At 35.1% G+C, this 17,048-nt stretch overlaps 1 protein-coding gene and 1 non-coding gene across 5 annotated transcripts in view; both read right to left on the bottom strand.

Annotated features, from left to right (window-relative positions):
• The window catches only part of PDE4D (phosphodiesterase 4D), an 800,884-nt gene that overhangs the window by 295,757 nt on the left and 488,079 nt on the right, over positions 1–17,048 (bottom strand). The window contains exon 1 of one of the 4 annotated variants that reach the window (XM_019013500.4): positions 9,740–14,728. The exons of the other annotated variants lie outside the window; for them this stretch is intronic. Coding sequence (XP_018869045.1) covers positions 9,740–9,804 — 65 coding nt within the window. The 5' untranslated portion in view covers positions 9,805–14,728. Of the gene's footprint in view, positions 1–9,739; positions 14,729–17,048 lie in introns of those variants that run through there. 4 annotated transcript variants of the gene reach the window in all.
• On the bottom strand, positions 8,202–8,365 carry LOC115931366 (U1 spliceosomal RNA). Its single transcript, XR_004067869.2, has one exon. It is a non-coding gene; the product is annotated as a U1 spliceosomal RNA (small nuclear RNA).

The following is a 17,048-nucleotide window of genomic DNA, read 5'->3' as shown; positions in this document are numbered from 1 at the left end:
TTCGGATAAAGACTATATTGAGAGGAAAGAAATAAATTTAAAATTTCAAGATGCGAATTACAGCTACTTACTTAGCTATATGACATAAGTTTAGGAATTACATTATAGCTCAATACAAATTATAATAGAACTGCTTTCACACATTTGCCTGACAGACTAATTTTTAGCTCTCTTTTTCAGCTCAAACTTCATTTTTGAAGTTAAAAAAATATTTCTCCAGCCAGGCATGGTGGTGTATGCCTGTAGTCCCAGTTACTGGGAAGGCTAAGGCAGGAAGATTTCTTGAGACTAGGAGTTCAAGGCTGTAGTGCATATGATCACACCTGTAAATAGCCACTGTACCTCAGCCTGGGAAACACAGTGAGACCCTGTCTCTCTCTCTCTCTCTCTCTCTCTCTCTCTCCATATATATATATATATATATATATATATATATATATATATATATATATATATTCTTCAACAAATCTTTTTACCACTTAAGCATTGACATTGTTTTTAACAGTTTTTCTTGACCCTACTTGACTGGAAATGTTAAAGACTAGCAAAATGTTTCCAGCTCCACATTGGGGTTAGGGGTGGGGAAAATCAGATTATAGGTTATTCTCTGTGGTCTCTTTTATTTCAAAGGTTTTATGGTGCTACTAACTGGTCAAATGCCAGAGAGAAGGAAAACAGTGCAATTTATAGTCTGACCAGAGGAAGAGAGTCAATAAGCTGAACGAGTCAGGAACTAGCTAGATCTCCAAGGAATGGAGCCGTGTCAAAGTCCATATTCTATTTCTCAATATATCTCTAGGGCTCACGGTTGGAGGCTTGTATACAAATCCTGGGGGGAAAGACAGACAAATACCATAGGCAAACATGTTCTTGATATACATAAGATTAAAAGAAGAAACTTGAACAGTCTAGGACAGGAAGGAAAAGTATAAGTAGCAGCTTGTTGACTACTTTTCTAATACCATGAAACAGAACTATGTGTAGCCAAAGCAGTTTAGATAGTGAGGAAAAGCAAACAAAACAATAAGAACAACAACAACAAATATGGGATGTAGTTTCGACAGACCAGGATTTTTCTGCAGCACTGTAATTTTATAAGCTGTGCGACTTCAAGTTTTATTCATACAGTTTATTCATACAGTTGCTTCAACTGTATATAGTACTAAGTTCATTGTCTGTCAAAGAGTAGATGCCCAATACATTGTAGCTATCATCATTAATAAGGTTATGACTCCAACTATGACTATAGACCTAGGAGCTGCTTTCTCCAGCTAGCTGGTGATCTAGCTGCCAATCAGTTACTTGCTATTCTATAACAAAGTTGAAGTATCAGAGCAAAAATCACAGCCCGCTGTTGCCTATCCCATGTTAGAGTGCCATTGGTTAAAAGTGGACACATTTTACAGTAATTTATCCTGACTAAAATAGTATCAGTCATATAAATTCCTTGAGGCAAAGAAAAAACTCTGTGCCACATTGCAATGGAATGACATCATGAATGTTAGGAATTATTATTTTCTGTATTCCATATGAATGTCTCAAGCAAGTTCACTAAAAAGAGCTCAATTTCTCATCTTTGATGTATTTTAAACAAGAAAGAGAATTAGATACAACGGGAGCACTTTTCTCTAGGAAGTCTGAAAACAATTACATACTGAAATTATGTTTAATGAAACATTTCTTTTAACAAGTCACACTGGTGCCATCTATTTTACAATTTAGAATGAATATTTTGCAATATGAAAGGAAAAAGACCAAGAAGTCACTCACTAGCAGTTTTCAAAGGCCATAAAGAAGAATTGGTTTATCTATTGATTCACTCTCATTATATCTACTGACAACTAAGAGGAAATGGGTTAGAATTTAAGCAAAGAAGATTTGTATCAGATATAAAGAAAACTTCCTAACTCTGTGGGTTTAAAACATCAGGACTGCTTCCTATAAGGGTGCTTTGGAAGATGCAATCCTTGGTGTGCATACATTCTACACCTCGTTTCTAGTTTTCTAACTTCTTATTCTTCCTCATGTGTAGTAGGGAAATGGAAGGGCTTGCAGGTGACCCCCTTTACCCTATGGCAGAAATTCTTAGGGCTGAGAAGGGGGGCAAATGTCCTCTACACTGAGTTTCATTAATGGCAGCTTTTGCCCAGAGGTTGCCAGTGTTATTAAACAGGGTAGGGTGCTAGATGGTGGATGCTTAGTTCAAACTGGGCTGGAATTCTTCCATATTGGTCTCTGTATAATCTCTTTTTTCTTGCCACACTTCCCCAGCTCTTCTCTTGAAATATTCCCTTGTGTTTTTCTAACTCTTATTCTGAAGAGCAGTTCACCCTTCTGTTAGCTTCTCTAATTCGCATCCTCAGCCATCACCCAGGATGCTCATTAGGGAGCCAATCCCCTTAGAAGGCTTAGGACAGATAATAAATACTTACAATGTTGCCCCTGTCATGCTAAAAAACTGCATCCATAGGTTCTGGCATTCTTCCTACTTTCCATACTTTTGAAATGCTTTCTAATTTAGGTCAAACTTGATAAAGAACTAAGCAATTTGAGAGCTGAGACATATCACTGGCACAGGCTCTCATTAGTTAGTTACCTGTACACAGTTATATTTAACAGTGTCTCACCCAGGCTTGCTGTCATTGTGCCCCATGTGGTACCCCAGCCCTTCCCATAGGCACCAATCCCTGGAGAGATTTGGTGCTTGTGGCTGAAGTATACCTTACTTCTGTCCATTTTCTAATATACCTTCAACCCCTGTATTATATTTTGAGATATTGGATCACCTCTGGAAAGGCTTCCAAGAAAATCTATATTGATTTTTTATTAAGACTGTGCTTTCTTTGTGACTATCTTCCTCACCAACCTAGCTAATATCCCTCAGGCCCTATTCTCTTTACCTTTATCTAGACTTTGACAATTGTATATGTTTAGTATTAGTATTATTGGGAATATTTATACATATCGCTCAGCATCTTTCCCTAAAAAAGTTAAAAACTCCTTAAAGGCCTCATTAATATTCTTCCTCTTCAGTTTCATCTTAGAATCTACTTTTCTCAATCTTGCTAGTAATGGTTGGGTGGATCCATGACTAACCATTCATATACTCATGGTTACCTTCATGTCATCATCCCTTCTGGTTCAATAGAATCCGCTACATGATTGGAATGATTGACAGAGGAACTACTAAGTGAGCTATTCCTTTACCTCTCCTAAAAGGCAAGTTTTAATGATAAGGCCAAAACCATGGTGTGCCCCAGATCCGTGGGGAAGAAAAAAAAAGAGTTGCAGTCAGGACTAAGTATTATTGCACACATAACCACAGCCAGTTGACATGATAGAAAAAAGAGGGTGGAGAACCCCATTTTGAAATACCAAAAGAAGCATCTCGCTTCTGAAGAATTTAATACCAATTCAGCATTTCTTTACCAACAACCATACTCACTTCCTGAATTATCAGCTATGCATCATACAGTGTTTAATGCATGATTTTCTCATTCCAGATAAGCCTAAAATAAACTTGTAAAAAATAAGATGCTAAATAAAATGAATAGATCTTAACTATTATAGTGATAACTCTTCTGTGATATCTCAGAAATGGGAAATGTTACATAACTTCAAGGTCTTATAAGGCAGAGGTATTTGAACTGCTACATTACCTACAAGTTTATCCCAATCCATATAGAGATACAGAATACACAAATGACTCTCCCGCAGTAAGGCAGCACTGCAGAGAGTAAAACTGTAAGTGATCTTAACAGTCACTAGCTTAGTGGTTTTCAAACAATATTCCTTGGAATCCTAAAGTCTTTAGAGGTATTTTAAGGAGAGGGTTTGAATTTGGGGTGGGGGGTAAATGTACAAACTCAGTGGCCGTTTTATTGTTTTATGTGTGCTTATACTTTTTACTTATATATTTCACACATATCTATGTTTTAAAAAATTATATCTATATATTGAATTTAAATATGATTTTATATCTAAAAATTACAGTATAAATATTCATTTATATTAACTTCAACTCACATTTCATTAATAAAAAATGTTCCATTGAAATAAACATGTTTAAAATCCATTGACCTGCCTTGCCCTTTTTATTTTACAGGACAGTAGACTTGGCTTCAGAGGGACTAGGTGACTCCTCCAGGGACACAGAGCGTGTTAGAAGTACAGTGGACAAATGGCTTTTTCCAGGGAATCTCGTACTTCATGACTTTAAAGAGTAAACCTATCTGTGATCCACTCTGTGTTTTTCTAGTTATGTTTTAAATACATCAAATATTTCAAGGTATCTTAATCATTTCTAAAAGCTGTGTATCTTTAAGTATATTTCATAACAGATGCATCACTAACTTGGGTAATAGGACCAAAAAAAGTTTACCTCATGCTCAAAACCCTGAACCAACTTTGACAGTAGTCACATACCTAAACCAAATCATAATATATATTGCACAGGCAGAAAATATGAGAATTCCATTTGTTTGCCTATTTACAAGTTTCTAAGATAAAAGAAATAGGAAGGAAGATTGCATATTTTTTTCAAAGCTGATCTTAAACATCATACAAAATCTGATATGTACTACTTGTTTCCAACCTGAAGCCTTACAGAGCTTGCAGAGAACAGAAAAACTTGGTAATAGAATTGGAAAGATAATCTATTCAAAATTGTGAGGCATTGGCCTTTTGTTCTTTATTGTCGTTATAAAGACCAGAGGACCTTATTTGCTACCAGTAGAGAATATAATGGCCTACAAGCTGCAAGAGCCTTTCACAAAGCTATTTTTCAACAACCAACAGTCTTTCACAAAGCTATTTTTCAACAACCAACAGTCTTTCACAAAGCTATTTTTCAACAACCAACAACGTCAACCCTGAATTTCTTAGGCTACCATACTTCCGAAAAGAAAACTGCCAAATACTGTAATGCATCTAGAAATATTCACAACATGAACACTTTTATGGCCATTAAAAATATAATTATATCCACAGTAGAGGAAGGCAACAAGCTGAAGAACCAGAGCATGTTCTTTGAGGTAGACAGACTTGGGTTACCCCAGCCTGTGACCTTGCTCAAGTTATTTCATCTCACAGAATCATTTTCTCACCTGCAAAATTAGGATTAACAACTCCTTCTTTTCAATATTGTAATAAGAACTAAATAATATATATGTAAAATTCTTGATAGAGCTCTTTCATAAGACACTCAATAAAATGAAAGATATAAGTATTAGAAAAACGGATTTTTTTTTTTTTTTTAAATTGAGACAGAGTCTTGCTCTGTCACCCAGGCTGGACTGCAGTGGCACGATCTTGGCTCACTGTAACCTCCACCTCCTGGGTTGAAGCAATTCTCATGCCTCAGCCTCCCAAGAAGCTGAGATTACAGGCATGTACCACCACTCTGGATAATTTTTGTATTTTTAGTAGAGACAGGGTTGCGCCATTTTGGCCAGGCTGGTCTTGAACTCCTGGCCTCAGGCGATCTGCCTGCCTCGGCCTCCTAAATTGCAGGTATTATAGGAGCAAGCTATGCCGCCTGGCCAAAAATAGAAAAATATTGATATGTTAAATGAAGAAGCAGAGTACAGAAATAGTATTTACAGCTATTTAAGATATGTAAGGTAAGTTGAAAATGAGAATAACTGAGGATGGAATAATGGGGTTAATGGGTTATTTTCCTTCCAACATATTAATGTTATTCCATCTTTTTGATTCTCAATTATAAAATTGGACATTTTAGCTTATATGAATGCTTTCCACTGTGAGCATGAGGCCAAAATAAGAATGCTAAGCCAGTCTAGATTTTTACAACCTTAAGAGAAAAGAGCTAATAAAAAAATTATAATCCTCCATTGGTCAGAGTTGCAAGAAAATTCAGAAAATTGTATCCAACCAGTACTGAAATACTCATTTGCATATTATATATGCAAATTGTGGTTTAATGTCTAAGTAGATATTGGCATATATAAAGATGAGCTTGCTAATACATATAGTAGGTATATTTTTAATATTTTAAACTTTCATATATAATACTTTATTGATAAAAACTATATACAATATGCAAATACAGTGAAGAAAAGAGAGGCAGTCCCCCTTACCTTCACTCCTACCATTTGTTTTTTTTTTACTCCTAAAAAATAACCACTACCAAAAGCTTGGACAGAGTCTTCCAGAATTTTTTCTACATCTACAAACCTAAGTATTACATGTATACTTATTACATAATAATACTTATAATGAAAAGTACAAGTACTATTACATATACAATAACCAATTTTAAAATTTGCTTTAAAAACAACCACAGTCATATTTTGAACAGTAGCATCTCTTTTTTTTCAGATTACATAATGAATGATCTTACATGTAACACATAAATCCTAAACACTGTTCTGACAGCAGGAAAGAAAAAAGTCCACTTCCATTGACTAAACTTCTCCTTATATTTATATTTGTAAGACTAATAATGTTTTACTTACTTAAACTAAATCACAAGTCTTAACTACATTAATGAGAAGTATCCCTGGGAAATGTTTATAAATGTTTATAGAAGTGTTAAAGAGATATCAAGGAATATGTAAGGTAATATTTTAATAGTATATAACAACTGACTAAATCTGAATTTAAGATATGCAAGAAAGGCAAACAATTCTGCAATCAATGAATCTGCTAATTTTATTAGCTTTATGAGCATAAGAAAATATATGAAGTTTTTCTTAATTTCATGCAGGCACATTTTTTTTAAATAATGCTTAAGAATAAATACTATAATCACTTTCTGCTAGAACCTGGCATATAAATAACTGTTCCTTAAATAAAAGCAACCTAGTATACACCTTTATTATATAAACCCTAAATTTGGACACCTATGTTACAAAGAGACAAATAGATTAATTTTAAGGTTATTTGTATTTTGTCTTGAAATTAATAAAATTTTAATTACAATAGGCTGACCTTTAATAAGAGGAAGGGTATAAAATACAAGTTTGCCATGAAATCCCATTTAAAATGTGAATATCTCATAGCAATTTAATTAAGGCTGTAAGGACAAGTTAGTGTGGACTGCTTTTTATGATATTTGGAGAGAAACAAATAGAAAAAGGTAAAGAAGTAATCCAAAACATGGGATTCTTGCACAATACAACAAACTTCCAAATGTAATGTTTGGCTTTGGGGAATCCCGGAGGACAGTAGACAGATTTGGAGAAAGTAGACCAATGGAACCCAAAATAGATTTATGTAATCAGAGTGAAGATGGTAAAGCCAGAAAGATGTGTCCCAAGAACAAAGTATTTTGGAGATCAACCTAAAAACAAACATCTGAAAAAGAGATAAATGGCAAAGTTTTAGGTCTCTCTCATGGGAAGTCAACTGAAAAGGAATGAGGGTAGGGTGGTGGCGGAGAAATGCGGACAGCAACACTGGTGAGAAAACATTTTCCCTCTGAGCAATTTGAGGCCCGTGGCCTCTATGTGCAGAGGCACAAGAAGAGAGGCCGTTTGGGTTTTTTTAATGCTCAAGTAAATATGTGTGTGTGTATGTATGTGTATACATATACATACACACAAACATATATTTTCTCTATATACCAAATCTATAATCTATATTGATTTTACACATGTAATTAAATAAATAAATATAATAGATGTGTATAATATTTGACTGATAGAAGGATAATAAAATGGCAAAACTGTTACTACAGCTGATTATACCCTCAGGCCAAACTTTTTGGCAGCTGCAGTGATATACCCAAGCAGTTATATTATTAAGTCAGATGTAAGATTAATAACTGGAGAGGTTTCTATAGTGTGTAGTTAAATCTAAGAATCATGCATATATATAGAGAGATTTATTTCTTACACAAAAATCATTCTATCCCCAAGTCTATGGAGAATATTTTTAGTTACATGGAACAATATACACATTAACAAATCAAAATATTTAAAAATGCATTTTAAATTGTGGCTTGACTTATGAAAATATCTCATACAATTTAAAACAAAAAATATAATAATTGTGGATAAAAATAGACTATGATAATCTCAGAGAGGTAAAGGGTGTCAATGTTACTCATCTCCTGAAATGAACAAATTATTTCCAATTGAAACCCGAATTTGAAAATACATCTCCTGGCAGTTTAGATAAAAAGAGAAATAGTTTGGTTAAACACTATTTTTTTTTCTTTTTTTTATTGTTTATTTTAACAGGGGAAAGCACGAACGCAGTCCCCCACTACCACAAATTATGCAGTCGAGTTTCCCACATTTGGGGAAATCGCAGGGGTCAGCACATCCGGAGTGCAATGGATAAGCCTCGCCCTGGGAAAACCACCTTCGTGATCATGGTATCTCCCCTGCCAGGTAAGTATTAAACACTATTTTTAAAGTAGTATCATCTTTTCACATAGGAATGGTATAAATTATAAATGAGTTAAATTCATGTATATTATAAATTCTGTTTACTCGTGTTGGTGATTTATATTAGTTATGGTAATTCATACAAGGATTTTAAGGATTTTCCAGTATTTATTGTTTGAGGAAAAAAAGGACAGGACTCTCCAAATTTATTTACAGATACAATCTTTTCTTTAAATAAACTCAAGGAATAATTTATTGCACGTGTTATTTTGTAAGAAATGGCAAGTAACGTTAAGAGACAAAATCTTCATCTATAATTTATTAAAACTCACAGAAATACTGCGGATGGGGCAATTCTTGTTTCTGGTTGACTGTAAAACACTACAATAACAGCAAAGGCTAACCTATCCACAAAAACACAAGCTAAATTCCTGACGCAAATAATTTGAGTATTTACATGTGTGTTTGCCTGCTCACATGATAATGCATATTTTGCTGGCCTGTTTTCCTCCCATTCTCAACCACCTTACTTCAATCATTGCTTTTATTTTCCCAGTCTGAGGTATGATTATTTCCATTTCAAAGAGGTGAGCTTAGTTATTTATAATCAATCACCAAGAAAAACAAAATAAGACTAACCCCTAAAATAGCCATAAAAGTATTTTGTAAATACCTATTGTAGAAAAAAAAGTTACTTTGTTGGAAAATACTCCTTAAGGGCCATGCCATATGCTGATTAGCATATCAAATCACCATTGGGGAAATAATAGAACATTAGAATACATTGAAACTGACGTATTTTTTCATCAGAGTAAAAGCATTAAAATAACCAAAAATATAATTACTAGGAATCATTTCTAACAAAATAAAACGTAAGAGATGATTGAATGATAAGCAACTTGATATACATTTAGCCACATAGTTAAATTCAAGTTTGTTTCATGTGTATGATTAAATATAAATAACATTATTAATTTCTAACACATCTGTGCTAAAAGTGAGGGTATTGCTTTTAAAGACAAGGGCAAAGCCTGTCAACCACCAGCCTGCTTGCAGCAAGCAAAGAAGATAAGAAAACAAGCAACAGAATCAAACACTGAAAAATGACAAGTTTTCATTTTCAAAACTCCCAACATATCTGCAAGTTTCTTTCCTCCTTTAAAAATTATCATCAGATAAATTGTTACAGTCCAAGAGGAATTAAAAAAGAAATCAGCACCCATTTGGTTAAAGCACATGAGTTTGGGAACAAAATAAAGAATAAAAGAGCCGCCAATACTGCCTTCTTTCACAAAGCCTCGACATCACACAACTTACTAAATACTCAAGGAGTACGTCAATCTTAAAAGAGAAAAGGGGAAAAGCATGAGAGAAAAGAACGTTACCAAACTGCCTCTGCAGTCCTTAGGGAACTTGTAGATCGGGATCTTGGCTTCATAATAATGCTCATTTTGAAAAAAAATAAAAAGGAAAATAAGTCTTCAACTATTCTGATTAATACATTCTAACTGTCTTTCTGCAAAGAAGATTTTAAAGATATTCCATTTCCAAGGGAGGCTGCTTGAAGAAATCCAATGTTCCCGGAGTCCACCTCCTGTCCTCGGTCCAGCTCATGGGCAAGGTTCTAACACGCAGGAGCGCTTTCTTCCTTCATACTGAATTTACTTCAGTACTAGGCTGTTAGGAAGTGACAGTTTCTTCTGTGTCTTGCAGTGCCAAGGGAGGAACTGAATTCTGAATTGATTCTTCATCTGGGTCACAAGGGAAACCAGCATAGTGAAAGAGTCACTTGATCTCTTTTTTGCAATTCCATAGTAACAGATTTAAAGGTTTCTGACACTCGAAGAGCACAGGTAGAGAGAGAAAAAAAGAAAATGACCGGGAGGTACTGTAACACGGGAGAGCTGTCAAGGAAGTTCCATTTCAGGGCAAGCACAGGAAAACACTCCTCTCCGTGGAGCAAAGAAGTCAGCCAAGGAACAAAGCTCTCCACACTTTGGCTGGGTGGGCTGATTTACCTGCAAAAGTAATTTCTGTGTGTCCCTGCTTAGAATCCAGGGTTTTGTGAATGAGAACTATCATTCAATCTCATCAGGCAGAAACTATTCCTCAAGGGCTGTATGACGTCTGTAAGAAGGCAGTTCAAAACACCGCAGGGCAGTGAGAAAGGAAAAAAAAAAAGAAAGAAAGAAAAGCCCAGCGCCCAGCCTAGCCTAGTCAATTGCTGAGACTTACAAAGCAAAGGGGCGGATCAGCTCCAGAGACCAGCACTGTAAACCGGCCAAGCAGACAAGAGACCTCACAAAACTTATAAAACCATTTCCTTCTCTGGGAAATGAGATGTCTGTGTTATTCTGGGTAACATTCCGTGAGCACCTTTATAAGGAACACACCCCTTGCCATTAAGTTGTTTATTTACCATAATAAACAAATGAATTTTATAAAAGTCATTCTTTCAAAAAAGTATTTCACTGAAGCACTAAAACTAAACTTTCTCTTTAGAAGCAAAGTTGAGAGAACTTGATGACTTAGCAGCTGTTCATTCTGAGCGGATGTAATGAAATGTCATGCTTTGGAGCTGGTTGTAGAGATGTAAATTACCTCTTAAAAATTCAGCAGAGTGTAACAGGCACCCTTGGATCAGAACATACTGGAATTTTAAACTGAAAAATCGAATGTATTATTCCTGGACAAGTGGCTGCACGTATTAAGGCTGTTCCCTTGCACAATGTTTTCTAAACCTTATTTTTTTTAAAAAAAAATGCAAATTTCATTCATCTCTACACACAAAGACTTGGGTTTGCTAATCCTTAACAGCTCTTCAGTAAGGAATGAAGCTTTATATCTTGTCAATATCTCTTATTATTTCGAAGGCCAAAACCTTTCCCACCTCCTAAATATAAAATATTTTCTATTACAGTAGATATAATCTAAGCTGATTCCAATTGCTCCCAACAGAAGGAACAGTTGACCAGCCTGCCTATCTCTCTGAACATCTACACGGAGAATATATACTCCTCTGGGTGTGCCAACTTCAATTATTTTGGATGTGAATTACCAAGTGAAAATAATGTAAGCATTCTGATTGCTTAAATGGCATTAGTTAGTACGTTGGTTCTCTAGTCTGACGTGAACTTGGTGTTTATTTAGCATTTGCAGACAGGATGTTGGAGTGCAGTTGTGACCCACCCAAACAACTTGGAAAATGTAGTACGGCATCCGCCAGAGGCTCTGGCTGCTTCTTACAACAAACCCTTCATCTGCTCCCCTGGTCACACTTCAAGGTGCATTTGTGACTTAGTCTTCTTTCAATGACTCTCAGGCCTCTTACGGTAAATGCCAATAAATTGCTTTCCACATAGTTATCCCCTTAAGCTTTTCAGTTTCCTTCTGACTGCCAGGGGACATTCACACTTTCTTAGCACTGTCCCATGCCTGGTATATTGCTGGCATTTTAAAGCAGGTTAATTAATCATGTATTTTTTTTGGAAACTTAAATGTTTTGTGAGACTAATTATTTTTAGGGGAGAGGGGATTTAGAGGAAGAGGTTTAATTTTTTTCTTATTGGAATTTAAATGTGGGAAAAGAAAGAACAAAAGCAAACCAAGTAAAATTAGGCAACTACTATTTATTTGAAACACTGTTCCCTCCATGTAAGGTCTACCAAATAGCTTCCAGTTGCCATTTCAGAAAGAAAATGACAATGATCAGAGCATGTAATGTCTGACTGTTGAGTTTTCAACTCTCCAGAAATAATTAGCCTGTGTTCTACTGTCCCCCAGATCCATGTCCCAATGAGATTATTTAGCCTGATGCCACTCCCTTCTCTGTCACACACACACAAGTTTAGTGCAGCCCCATGTGCTGTTCCTCGCTTACTTGCCCAACATTCTACATCTTCCTAGAATCTTTCTCTGAAAACCTAACACACTTATTGGGCATCTACTAAAGACTGTATAATAGTACCATAATGACTAAGAAATCGTCCCTCTCCCCCGGCAAAAACAAACTTAAGTGGGGAATCTGACAATGTATGGAACTAACCAGAATACTCAAAGTTTTTGGATTGGTACATCAAGGTTGCCATTACAGAGAAAGAAAGATGCGCTATGTTGTAAGACCATTGAGATTTAAATTTAAGTTTTGCTTCTACTCCTAATATTTAAGGTAGTGACAGAATAAAAAAAAAAGTATGTATTTGATGTTACAGAGTTTTATCCACTTGTAAGACCATTTCTCACATGAACATTTCTGAAAGAATGTTTTGCTATCTAAGCATCCTGTAGTTTTCCCTCTGAAAAGCTTCCCCAAATGGAAAAGACATGGCATTTCCCTCCAAATTCCTGTTAGCATGCAAGCATATGATGGCATGCAGGCTGATGAGGAGGCCTGAATATGGGGAGATGGGATTTAGGAACCATGTGGCCCATGCTTTTGATCCAGAAGATGCGATTATTTCTCAGTATCTCCCTGTTGTACTGAATTGTATAATGTATGGACCTTTTACTTTCTGGTTGTTACCACATTTCAATAGACTGTACCATAGATGTATACGTCCATTGGGTCATCCATCTGTAGATGTTTTGTTGAATCAAATGACTATGTCATTTGATGTTTCTGAAACTTCAGTCATAACACCACCTTCATAATTCTTTCCATATTAGCATTCCATCTATACCATGATTTGATATTTTTCTTAATTGACTCACTTTTTAAAAAAACTTAAACTGAATATAAAAGGTAACTTTATATTTATTCTGTAAATAGATTTAATATACTGGTATAATTTGCCCCCAAAATATAAGTATATATTAATAGAAAAAAAAGAGTCCAAAATAACTCCTAAAGTCTGTCTCATACCACTAATGGTGCCCTGATACAACTCGGCAACACTTACATGGAAAGCGTCAATTGCATACAGGTAGATTGTGCGCACCTAAAATGTGATCTCCCTTTCTCTTATCATTCAATGGTGAGCGTGACTTGTGAGACTTATGACATTTATCCATGAATTAAACATTAAACATTAAATGAAGCCAATTGAATGAGGTGTTACGGAGTAATTTTACTATACAACTCAGGTTTTCTCAAGTATTTTCAAATACTCTGCCTACTATCAAATCTTCTGTTCTCTAAATTCCTATTTTCAGATTACAATAGATATTCTATACTTTCCAATCTATCATGAGCATATTTCTTAGAGCCATATTATATATCAACTAAATATTCAGGCCTCTCAAATATGCTGAAATTCAGTACTCCAGATATGTCAAACTAACTTTTTAGAAAAAAAGACCAGGGGACTGCAGTTTTTACAGTTTCCTGCTATTCTCTATTGTACTCTAATGTTAATGAGAATAAGACACTGAACTCCTGTAGCAGTTCCTCATTATTGAGAAATATTGTGTTATTTTCCTTATCTGGAGGGGAATTTTGAGGCAATTTCTAGAGGTTTCTTTTATTTTATTACACTTACTAGGAATACAATTGGATTCAAGGACTTTCCTACTGGCATGAACCTTGCTTGGAGCTACATTCCTTAATTCCCAAAGAAGAAGTCCAGAGTATTATATTTTGAAGGCTTTCCTATCTTCAGATTTCCTACCTCTTTCATAAACTGTCAGGTTAGGATAATAATAATAACTACTAATTATTAATTACCTACATGCTAAGTAGACTATACTTTCTTACTTATACATCACAACATCCCTCCAAAGTAGATGTGATAATAATAATTTCATACATAAAGAAAGTCAACAATTTGTTCAAAATTTTTGGACCCAGGTATATTTCATTCCAAAGCTTGCTCTTCATGATGTGTATGTGTGCATGTATGTATGTGTATTGTGTGTTTGTGTGTGTGTGTGTGTGGAAGACAGAAAGAAAAGAGGAAGAGAAAGATTAAAAAATACTACCAAGTTTTTGGAAGTTTTTAAAATTCATCCATCCTCTTTAGTTGTACAGTGGCAATGAATTAATATAATAAAAATGGTGCACGTACATTACTAGTATAATGATAAACATATTTAACAGCCAGAAAATGTTAGATCTTTAAGATATGCAGGATTAAACAATCTAACTTCACTGTCCTTGTTTCTAATTTTTAGGCACTAACTTTTAGGTATCATAAACACTGTGATGAGGGCATATATGACAACATCATGAGTTTGTTAGCCATAAAATATGATAAGGTCTTTGACCATCTCACAACATGAGTAATGGTAGTTTCCTGTTACCTATGCAACAGATGACATTTTGATTGCCTCATTAGGCAATACTGGTTAACAAATGACCATTTTAAAAGGTAACAATACGTGAGACCTCTGGTAACGTATAAATTTCAATATTTGTCAACAAATTACATTGGCTATTAAAAGGTACAGAATACTAGTTTTTAAAACTAGAATAAACATTTGTGCATGGAGTCAGTAATGTTGACATAAAATGAATTTTGTAATTGACTTTCAGAATTTTGCACTAATTCAATACTGGATTTCAGAAGAAAAATTATCTAATTTAAAATTTTCTAAGTGCTGCTGTATTTCCTTTGCATTCTGCCTCTCCTCTTGTCCCTCTTTCACATTTCTTGTTCTTCTTTATTCTAAACTTAAATGCATCTCTGCAAATTTAACCTTATTTTGAATTAAATATTTAAATTTTATTAAAGAAATACATGTAAATAATGTAAACAAAGAGCAATGAGTGTAGTATCCTCAAACTCCAGCATTGATTCCTGATCCCAATTCATACACAAGAATGAGACCCTAGAAAGGTGACAGTAAGCTCTAAGTGCATGGGGGAGGCTTGTGTACTGGGAGTTTTACTGCAGCATCATCAAGTGCCCAGTGGGGATTTTCTTTGCCTCTTCCAAATGTTACTATTTGTAAGAGATTTTTTCCTCTGGGCTATCTCTATTTTTCTAGAGAAGGATATAAATATGCTTCCTAGCATTCTGGTGTGGGTAGGAGAAGGACGCTGAAGGTCTTACTGACACATTGCAGACATTCATTCAATTGTCCTAAATAAAGTTAAACATACAGCCATCCTTCTCCTACTCTCTGCCTAGTATCCCAAAGTCTCTGTCTTCCATGGAGAGGGATGCAAAATATGTTGACTACACTGAAAAGGAGTGAGGGCTTATGGAGAAGTGTATATAATATATATGTTCATACACCTCCTATATTTAGAACTCTTCCATCTTCCAAAGTATGTTTTGGGGGACTGGGGCAGCTCAGTTTGCTTCACTTTAGTATTGTTCTCTGATTTGGTTAAGTCATTGACCTTTTCTCCTCCTACTTCTATCTTTATGTATTGTGGCTTAGAGTCACAGACATCTCCCAGTTTCCTCAAAGATGAAATGTACCTTTCTGTTTTTTGTACTAATTATTGGTTTGAGTGACTTTTTAAAGAAAAAAATGGCATAGGAAGATTGTTTCTCCACAGTTTTAAAGCTAGAAATCTATAAGTTTTACTTTAAAACAATTTTCTATGTTTATCTAAGCATACGCATTTACAAATTTTATTTATCAAATGACTATATGTCAACTCTCTCTAAGTATAGGTAAATATTAAGTATTTTTTATTATGGTAAAATACACATCACATAAAATTGACATTTTAACCCTTTCTAAGTATACTGATCAGTGGTGTAATGTACATTCCCCCTGTTGCACAACGATTATCTCCATCCGTCTCCAGAACTTTTTCATCCTTCCAAATCGACAACCCTGTACTCATTAATAGTAACTTCCTATTCTCCTCTTCTCCCAGCCCCTGAGAAGCACCATTTGGCTTTCTGTCCGTATGAATTTGACTACTCTAGATATCTTATATAGTGGAATCATAAAGATTAAGTTGTAAAGGTAGATTCAGAATCGCATAGCCAGTTATGGTCTAGATGTCTCATTATTAAAGAAAAAACAATTATGGAAGCACAAGGTTTGAAGATAACAATTCACACCTTGAGAAATCAATGTACTTGCCTTATCCATCATCAATTCTTTACAAAGTATTCACTTGACTTTCATAGACAAAGTCAAGAGCAAAAATATCTTTGCCTTTACCAACATCTGGTGTGTGTTTTTAAAAATTATTCTTCTAACTATTTTTTTTCTGTTTAAATATATACAAATGTTATCAGTGCTTATCCAGTCTGGTCACGTTATAACTTTAGTTCTTATTTCAAATTTATAGTAGCTTCCTGTATTTAATCAAGTAGTTCCTAACTCTATATACCAGTCTCAAGGGATAAAGCAAAAATTTAAAATTAACTTACTTCAATAATTCTTAAAAGATTTTTGAAAGAGATAAAACAACTGGAAAGACCACATTGCCAAATGAAGCCCTAGTTTCTAACACTGAGATAAACTGAGGTTTTCATTAAAATAAGATTTGAGGCTGGGCGCGGTTGCTCATGCCTATAATCCCAGCACTTTGGGAGGCCGAGACGGGTGGATCACCTGAGGTCAGGAGTTTGAGACCAGCCTGGCAAACATAGTGAAACCCCGTCTCTACTAAAAAAATACAAAACTTAGCTGGGTGTGGTGGCAGGCACCTGTAATCCCAGCTACTTGGGAGGCTGAGGCAAGAGAATTGCTTCAACCTGGGAGGAGGAGGTTGCAGTGAGCCGAGATCGTGTCATTGGACTCCAACCTGGGCGACAAGAGTGAAACTCCAAAAAAAAGATGTGAAAA

This window comes from Gorilla gorilla, chromosome 19, assembly GCF_029281585.2.
Source record: "Gorilla gorilla gorilla isolate KB3781 chromosome 19, NHGRI_mGorGor1-v2.1_pri, whole genome shotgun sequence".
Lineage (NCBI taxonomy): Eukaryota > Metazoa > Chordata > Mammalia > Primates > Hominidae > Gorilla > Gorilla gorilla.
This window is presented reverse-complemented; position numbering and strand designations above follow the sequence as displayed.